The sequence below is a fragment of the Tupaia chinensis genome, unplaced genomic scaffold, assembly GCF_000334495.1.
Source record: "Tupaia chinensis unplaced genomic scaffold, TupChi_1.0 Scaffold000274_1, whole genome shotgun sequence".
Lineage (NCBI taxonomy): Eukaryota > Metazoa > Chordata > Mammalia > Scandentia > Tupaiidae > Tupaia > Tupaia belangeri.
The window spans coordinates 2,719,083-2,727,854 of NW_006159756.1; the positions used below are offsets into that span (position 1 = coordinate 2,719,083).

The following is an 8,772-nucleotide window of genomic DNA, read 5'->3' on the forward strand; positions in this document are numbered from 1 at the left end:
CAGCCCGGGGCCCTCAGGACTGCTGTGCCCGCTCTCACCCACAGACCAGAGTGCACAGCCCGGGGCCCTCAGGACTGCTGTGCCCGCTCTCACCCACAGACCAGAGTGCACAGCCCGGGGCCCTCAGGACTGCTGTGCCCGCTCTCACCCACAGACCAGAGTGCACAGCCCGGGGCCCTCAGGACTGCTGTGCCCGCTCTCACCCACACCCAGAGTGCACAGCCTGGGGCCCCGCAGGACTGCTGTGCCCGCTCTCACCCACAGGGGCCAGAGAATGCACAGCCTGGGGCCCAAAGGACTGCTGTGCCCGCTCTCCGCACAACTAGACACGCAGCACACAGGAGTGAGCACATCTGATCTGAGCAGGCACAAGGGCTCGCGTTCTAGGGACATGCAGAGCGGCCCTCCCGCACTGACCTGCCCGCCTCGCCACCACCCTTTCCATGGGAGCCAGAGGGGAAACAGCAAGGCCTTCTGGGAAAAGCCGAGGGCCCCAGGTCACTCCAAAGCTCCTCCTCAGCAGTCCCCACCCTGCAGCCCTCTGCCTACCCTGGGGTGTGTGTGGGGGGTGGGCTTCCCACTCTCAGAATGCAGAGCAGCCCCTAACCCAGCCCCCAGCCAGCTCTAGCACCTGAGCTCTCTAATGTCCCTTGCCTCCCCAGGGGCTCCCCCAGGGGCACACGCCCTTCACCTCCCTGATGTCCTAGAAAAAACGCCCTGGCCTAGCCAGGCAAGGGGTGTGACTGCGGCTGAAAACAGGGGGCCTCCTTCTCACCCCAACTGTTGCCAACACCAGTGTCTCTACACCAGCCAAGCCACCTGAGCCTGGGCCACCCAGCGTGAAAGAGGTATGAGATCTAAGGACCCCCTTCTACTCCAGCCAGAACCAGCTCCTTGTCTGGAGCTTAGGGATCCCTGCAGGCTGACTGCCCCAGCAGGGTCCTGGCCACCACCTGGGAGTCCGCCTGAAAGACACCACTGCTACCGTCATGCTGGGGCCCAGCTTCCCGACCAATACACTTACAGGGGTTCCTCAGGCTCACAGGAGGGAATGAGGTCTCCAGTCTGGACTCGGGCAGACAGGATGGGGCACTGACTGGGAGAGTGATGTTAGCCTCCTCCTCCAGCTCGGTCCTTGACCCCCCTCCCTGCTGCCCGGCTCCGTTCTCCACCCCAGTCCCCTAGTGACTCCACGTAGGCTCCGTATTTGGGGAGACACCAAGTTGCCATCTCAGAAGCTCCGCCCCTCACAGCCAGCCTCGCTGACTGCGGAGCTCAGGGGTATGCAGAGCTCAGGTGCCCCCTATTGGCACCTGCCGGGAAAATCAGAGCAAACTCCGTCCCTGCTGTGTCCCGAATTCAAGGAACTCTCGAGCCCCCAGTCATGTCCTCCTTAGCGTGCTGTGTTCGGAACCAACCTTCCAGGGAACTCCCTTCCCATAGAGCCTGCCCGCATCCATAGCCGCCCCCCCCGCCCCCCCGTGTTCCTGGAGCATCAGCGGGCCTCACGCAGGCTCACGTCCAGGGAGGTGGTTCGCAGCCCTGAGCCCGCAGAGGCTCGCGGCTCGCTGGGAGGTGCTCTGGAAGTGGAGAGTGGGTGGGACCGGCAGGAGGGGGGAGGAGAAGGCCTTGCTAAAACTGGTTTCTTTGCCCAGCAAAGTGCCTGGTGCAGAGCAAGCAGGCTCCTGGTAAAAGTTCACTGAACTGGGACCAGCAAATGTAGTAATGGCCATGTCACTGCACTGCCACCTGGTCGACCACGGTTCAGGTGCCCCCCTCCCCAGCAGCTTCAAACTCAGGCCAGGCACATATGTGCATATGGCCAAGATTCCGGGAGGAGGAGGGATTGCAGTGTGGCCACTCACCCTGGGGGGTGCTTTCTGTCTCTCTGGCAAGCACACATGCCCTATAGCAAAAATCTCTTTAAAAAAAAGTATAGGGAACCAGCAGTTAGCGTAATGGCTGTCGCTGGACTCCCACGTAGTTGACCGCGGTTCGTGTCCCGGACCTGGTGGCTTAAAACTCACACCGGGCGCGTGTGCGTGCGTGCCCAAGATCCCGAGAGGAGAATGGAGGAGAAGGGATTGCGGCGTGACCATCCCCCCTGGGGGGTGATTTCTCGCTTTCTGTCTCTATGTCTCTCTCTGTCTGTCTGGTGAGCGCATGTGCCCTATAGCGAAAACCTCTCCAAAAAAAAAAAAAGTATACTAAATTAATGTTGCTGCTCGGGAAAACTGGAGGGGGGCGGGGGCAAGGTGCTGGCAAAGACAGAGGTCTGCCAGACCAAGTGGGAACTGGAGGGCCCGCCCTACCCCCTTTTCTCCATACTGCTGTCCAGAAAGGGGAAGCAAACAGGGGCCCAAGCACTGCATCTGGCTGTTTCTTTATTGAACGCGGACTCATTCGTAGAAAACAGAAATGCAACCGTAGCATGGAAGGGCATAAAACGCGAGTTCTGAAAAAAAGATCCAGACCTGCCTCCTCTCCCCTGCCGGAGGAGAGCAATAAAAACAAGTTTGGGAGAATAAAACACATTCCCATCCCCGAGGCAGACCCCGACCCCACCTCCCCCATCCTTGGCATCTGGAATGGTCCATGGGGGTGAAGGGAGTCAAGGACCAGGGCGGCGAGGGGGCCCAGAGCTGGGGCCAACTCTGTAAACGCCACGGTTTCCGAGGTCTGTGTGTGACGAACACTGAGCTTGGCTGAGACTTGGACGGAACTCGGAAGCCAGCCCCCGGTCCTAGAGTGACGCTGGAAATGGGGACACAGAGGGAAATGATGTGTCCCCTCCTTCAGCCTCTCTAGAAGCTAGGCACGGGGCAGCCATGGCTGTGGAGGAGGCAGGACGGGTGGGTTCTGTGTGCTACCCCTCCTGTGCCCCCTGACATTCTTGGGCAGTGTCAATGGCACTGAGAGGCCCCAGGCTGGGGCTTGGCAGGACTGAGGGCTTACAAAGGAAGGACGGAAAGGGGTGAGTCGCTTCTCCCTCTGATCCGGGGGTTGGCATCAGGCATCTGGGGGCTGATAGATGAGGAGGGGACCTCTGAATTCAGCCCCTGAGATTAGAAGGCGGGTCTCAAATTGGGCTGACCCTCCTTGTAAAGAGCCTGCCCCAAACACAGTCAGAAGGAGGAGGGTCCTGCCCTGGGCCTCGCAGGCCTTAGCACCAAAATCCTGGCACCAGCTGGCCAGCCCCGCAGTCCTCCACCCCATCCATCTTGGCTGCCCAGGGTGGGCAGTGATGGCAGCCAGGCACAGCCCCAGAGTCAGGCCCCAGACTAGGCCCTGGAGAAGGAGTCAGTGAGGAGGAAAGGGCTTTGGGCTCCAGGCTGAGGCAGGGGAAGGACGGACAGTCGCAAGGCGTGAAATGAGGAGAGCATGGCCTTCCCTCTTTCCTCCTGCAGAGGGACAAATGGGGAGTCAATGGATGGGGGCCCGTGGAGGGCCCCAACACTGAGAAGAAAGCAGCAATTTGGCCAATGTCTGGGTCCCAGGGGAGCAGGCCTTCTCCCCGGCAGAGGCAACTGCATAGCTCGGTGCCCCTGAAGACTGCCTGGGCCTGCCCTGGGCTGTGCCATCCCACCGCCATCCAGTGCTGGGCAGCGGGGCTGGGACTCACACCCCTGGCACTGCAGAGGTACCCTGCAGGACACGGAGGAGCTCAGGGCTCCCTGAAGTAAATAAAGCACAGGGCCGGCTCCGGCTAGAAGACATAGATCTTGTCCCGCTGCACGGTGTCCAGGTCGTCGTCCAGGGTCAGCAACACCTGGAGGAGACGCTGGGTCAGCCACTGGGGGAGCAGGCTCTGCCCCCGCCCCACCCTCCTGCTTGCGTACCAGGAAGGACCCGAACATGGCAATGGACGACAGGAAGTGCCAGATGTCGTGGTCATCAAAGAAGTCCAGGAGGATGCAGTCTCGGTTGTGTTCTCTCGACTCCGCGGGGGTTTTCTGGGGGAGAAATAGGGACAGCTGCCTGTGGACCCCACTCTTGGCAAGGCCAGGCCCAGACCCGTTCTCGCCCCTGGGCACTCCTTACTCCCAGCCCTGTTCTGACTATCCCCTGCCCCCACACTTGGAAACGGCCCTCTGCTACAAATCTTTTCCCGGGGGCTGGTGGGTGGAGAGGTGGTACAGGCACTGGACTCTCACATGGCGGACCATGCTTTGAGTTCCAGACCTGGAGGCTTGTTTTCTCATTTTCCCGTTCTCTCTCTCTGGTCAAATTAAAAAATAGTAATAATAAATAAAATGGAATAAACCATTCTTTTACACAGACACACAGACACACACGCACACACATATTTTTTTTGGAGAGGTTTTTACTGTAGGGCATGCGCACTCGCCAGAAAGAGAGAGATAGAGAGACAGAGTGAGAAATCACCCACCAGGGGGGATGGCCACATCACAATCCCTTCTCTTCCACTCACTTCTCAGGATCTTGGGCACGCACGCATACACACCCAGCATGAGTTTAAACTACTGCGTCCAGGACTCGAATCGGCCGACTACATGGAAATCCAGAGACATAGCCATTATGCCAACTGCTGCTCCCCATATATATAGTTTTTTAAAAATAATTATTTTATTTTGTTTGTTGCTTTCTCACTTTATCTTTCTCTCTCACACTCTGTCCCTCTCTGGCCAAATTCTTAAAAAAAAAAACTATTACTGAAATTAAAAAAAATTATTAATTTAATTTTTATTTTTTTTAATTATAATTTTATTTATTCATTCATTCATTTTAATTTGACCAGAGAGAGACACAGAGACAGAGAGAGAGTCGAACCATGGTCAACCATCACCCAGGACCTTTATGGCCGAGAGCAAGGCCTGCCTCCTCCAGAAGGCTTTCCTGGCCCTCCTAACTCAGAGACCTCTCCATCCTCTGTGCGCCACACTTCCCTCCGGCCCCACCCTGCCAGAGTCCTCCGTTTTCTGTATCACACCGAGAACACCAAGGCATGAACTCGATGCTCAGTGTCATGCGGCAGACCACGTCAGCCCGTCCTGATCACCCTGACACACAGTCCATCCTCCCCGAGGCAAAGAAGAGGGGCTGCCGTTTCCGGCTTCAGACTCCAGCTGTGCCCGTGGCTGGGCGCCCTCAGGGCGGTCACTCGTCCTCTGCGAGCTCAGCTGCTGCGTAAGTGAAATGGGGCTCTCACCACGCTAGAGGTGGAATGTTAGGAGGATTCAGGGACAGCAGCTCGGGGTGCGAGCCACAGCAGTGTTCTCAACAGGTGTTCTATAAGAGAACTGGGTCAGCAGAGGCACGGAGGTTAAAGCGGCTGCATTCCACATGTCTGACTACGTGGTTTGAGTCCCAGGCCTGGCAGCTTGAAAATTATGCTGGGCCCAAGTGCGTGCTTGCCCCAAATCCTGGGAGAATGGAGAAGAGACTGCAGTGTGGCCATCCCACAAGGTGTGCTTTCTCACTCTCTCTGTCTCTGTCTCTCTCTAGCATACATACACATACATACAGCAAATTAAAAAAAAAATAGAACTGGCGGGCTAGCTCTGAGGTTAAGACAGCCAGCTCCCACATGGCCAACCAAGCAAACGGTTCAGGTCCCAGACCCAGCAGCTTAAGAAACACGTCAGGCACACACGCCTGCATGCCCCAAATCCGAGAGACAAGAGAGGTGGAAGAGAAGGGACAGTGGTGAGAGGATTCTCGGAGGGAGGCTGTTCTCTCTCCCCTTCTTGGTCTCTCTCTAGCAAGTACACAGACCCTCTGGCCAAAAAAAAAAAAAAAAAAGAGAAGCGAGAACTGCCCATCGGCTGGCTCGCAGAGAGCCTATGACTCACCTGCCAGGTGCTGAGTCCCTGGAAGAAGAAGAAGAGCGCGAAGCCCCAGACCACGGAGGTGCACACGATGCAGAGCAGAGGGATGAGCTTGATCCTCTCTCCGCTGCGCAGCTGAAGGGCCGGAGGGAGGCAGCTTGAGGGCTGGGCCTCACCCGCTGGCTTCCCGCCTCCCTTGGTCTCTTCCTGGTCCCCTCCCAGGGTGTCAGGATGGATCCTTTCCAAAGCCTCCTGAGGTCTCACCCTGTCCCTGATCTAGCCGCCTGGAGTCCTGGCCCAGTGTCCACCCTGCTGTGCAGGGGTCCCCTGGGAGGCATGTGGCCCCGGAAGCCCATGTCCACCACAGACACAGTAAGCCCTACCTCCCTCCTCCAGCCCCTTCCACATGGAAGGGGCCTTACCAAGTGCAGCCTGAGAGGCTACTGGCCTTCAGGCCTTGTGCGGCCGTCCCCAGAATCCGGAAGGGCTCAGTAAACGGCCTTTAGGATGCGGCTGGCTCCCAGGGGTCCATGCAGGTGCTCTCACCTCCCCATGTCCGACATGTGGACAGCAAATCCCTCCTTCTCTCAGTGATTCCCCAGGCAGGCCGTGCCCACCTCCCTCCCGCAAAGCAGAGCAGCTGCCAGGAGGCCCAGGAGGCCCAGGAGGCCCAGGAGGCCCAGGAGGCCCGCCCACCTTCATGATGATGTAGAAGGCGAAGTACAGAAGCAGGTTGCAGATGCCAATGGCCAGCAGGTAGGAGGCGAAATCATTGGGGCGCATGATGAGCCCGTAGGCAGCCCTGGCGGAGGGACGAGGGGCTGGGGAGGGTCCAGAGCAAGGCGAGGCTCCCGGCCCCTCCTCCACTTTGCTTATGAGGTCAGGCTGGGGGTCAGAGGCACCCAGAAGATTCTAGACACCTCGATGCCCAGGATCTCCTCAGCCCCTTTCCCAATGCCCATCATCGAGAAGTCACCCGCGGCCCCCCAGGCAGCCAGTGCCGGCCGAGTCCCTAGCTGTCCACCCGGCTGGGCTACAGGCCGACGCCACTCACAGTGACCAGTTGATGATGTTGCCCATGACTAGCAGCACCATGCGGTCCTAGGGGGAAGCAGAGACGGGCTGAGCAGGGCCGAGTGGGAGAAGAGGGCCCGGCCACTGTCCTGCTGGCCCGTGCTCGCAGCCACGCCTCCCACCCCCACTGCAGGGACAAGACGGGGAAGGGGCCACGAGCACGGCAGGTACCACGTAGAGGGGCCCGCTGCACTGCCGGATGCAGTCCGTGTAGAGCACGTGGAGGATGCGGCGGAAGATCCCCGAGTCTGCAGGGAGAGGGATGGCGCTGAAAGGCTGGGGCTCCCTTATTCGCTGCACCCCAGGCCTCTGTCCACGGACAGGAGCCAGGGACCGAGGAGGACACAGCAACACCAGGCCTAATCTAACTCCTCATCCAGAGGTTCCTCCAGGGCCCCCAGAAAGAGCACAGTGCCCAAGTGCCTGCCGTGTATCCAGGTCCCCAAGGCCACCACCCCCGACGCATGGGCTCGCAGCTGCCCCCGAGCCCTGCCCTCACCCAGCTTCCAGCGGCCCATGTAATAGAGCTGCGTGCTGAGGAGCAGCGTGGCAATGATGTGGATGACGGAGAAGACGATCCAGAAGGCCGTGTTCCCTTTGCCAAAGACCTGCGGGAGGACACGGAGGGCAGGGTTGAGGGTCGAGGGGACTCACCCATGGCCCGCTCTCTGGGGCTGGCAGCTCAGCTGGGCTGGGGCTCTCAGGGGGGCCCAGGAAGGCATCTTGGGGAAGGAGCAGGACTGCTCCTTCCAGAGGTGGGGAGGGACATGCACGCCCACACGTGTGCAAACGCATGTGCACTTTTCCCACAGGGCAAGCCGAGCAAGGCCGCGGGGCAGGCCCTCACCACGCCCAGGACGGAGAAGAAGATGACAATGGCCAGGCAGGCGTAGGCGCTGTAGGCGCTGGCGTTGATGTCGGGGTGCCGCTTCTGGTAGAGCTTCAGCATGCAGAGCCCGGCGATCATGTACATGAAGGACGTGTCTGGGGGGTAGAGGGGCTGCAGGAGCGTCCACCACGGCCTGGCAGAGCGCTCCCATGCCGACAGGTGGAGCCGGAGAGCCCTAGAGCCATGTCCCAGCACCCAGCAAGGCGGGGCACACTGGCACCAGAACTCTAGTCCCCTAACGGTCCCTGCCCCCCACTGGCTGTCACCCAGAGTCTGAGGTCTCCTGATGACAGACAGCATAGGTGAGAATCTCGGTCTGTGAGTGTCCTGAGACCAGGCCTGCTTCTGAACACCGGTGTCCCCTTGCACTGGCTGTGCCTCGCAGAGGACGAGGCTGGCAGAGAGAGCGTCTGGGAGCCACGTCCTCCATGCCTGGCATGTGCACACATGGGCTCCCGGGCCCTGGCGCTTCCCACAGGGCTGAGTTCTGGGGGCCCCACGGGGGACGTGGTGGGGGCTTGGGCAGGTCTCTGCTCTGGGTTCTGCCCCACTTACCAAACTGGAAGTTGGTGTAGTTGGGGCAGACGTGGTAGCACGCGCTGAGCAGCCCCTCCATCATCAGGGCTGTGCCCATGGCGTAGAACAGGCCGAAGTGCTTGGGGATCCCACACTCCTAGGGCAGAGTGAGAGGGGAAGATGCTGAGGCGAGAAGGGAAGGACATACAGAGGGAGCCCCGAGAGTGGAGGAGGAAAAGAGGAGGGAGGTGAGCTAAGTGGGTGTGGTGGGGGGACAGGGCGGGGCGGGGCAGGGCTGGGCAGGGCAGGGTAGCACTGTGTAAAGCAGGGCAGGACAGGGTAAGACAGGGCAGGACAGGGTAAGGCAGAGCAGGGCAGAGCAGGGCAGGGCAAGGTAGGGTAGGCAATGACAGGGCTGGGCAGGGCAAGATAGGGTAGGGTAAGGCAGGGCTGGGCAGGGCAGGGCAAGGGAGGAGTGGGGGAGGGAAGGGGAGGGAGGGGCAG

General features: G+C 59.8%; 1 protein-coding gene across 6 annotated transcripts in view; it reads right to left on the reverse strand.

Moving 5' to 3' along the window:
• Nucleotides 1-2,367: 2,367 nt before the first annotated feature.
• The window catches only part of SIDT2 (SID1 transmembrane family member 2), an 18,896-nt gene continuing 12,491 nt past the window's right edge, over nt 2,368-8,772 (reverse strand). For 4 of the 6 annotated variants that reach the window (XM_006149981.3, XM_006149979.3, XM_006149980.3 and 1 more), the window contains 9 exons: nt 8,308-8,425; nt 7,711-7,847; nt 7,363-7,471; nt 7,035-7,111; nt 6,844-6,890; nt 6,486-6,591; nt 5,814-5,924; nt 3,840-3,953; nt 2,368-3,769 (listed from right to left, as the gene is read on the reverse strand). In XM_006149981.3, the coding sequence (XP_006150043.1) occupies nt 3,707-3,769; nt 3,840-3,953; nt 5,814-5,924; nt 6,486-6,591; nt 6,844-6,890; nt 7,035-7,111; nt 7,363-7,471; nt 7,711-7,847; nt 8,308-8,425 (882 nt within the window). In that variant the 3' untranslated portion in view covers nt 2,368-3,706. The remainder of the gene's footprint in view (nt 3,770-3,839; nt 3,954-5,813; nt 5,925-6,485; nt 6,592-6,843; nt 6,891-7,034; nt 7,112-7,362; nt 7,472-7,710; nt 7,848-8,307; nt 8,426-8,772) is intronic. The other 2 variants (XR_001370468.2, XR_334748.3) reach the window with 2 other exon arrangements.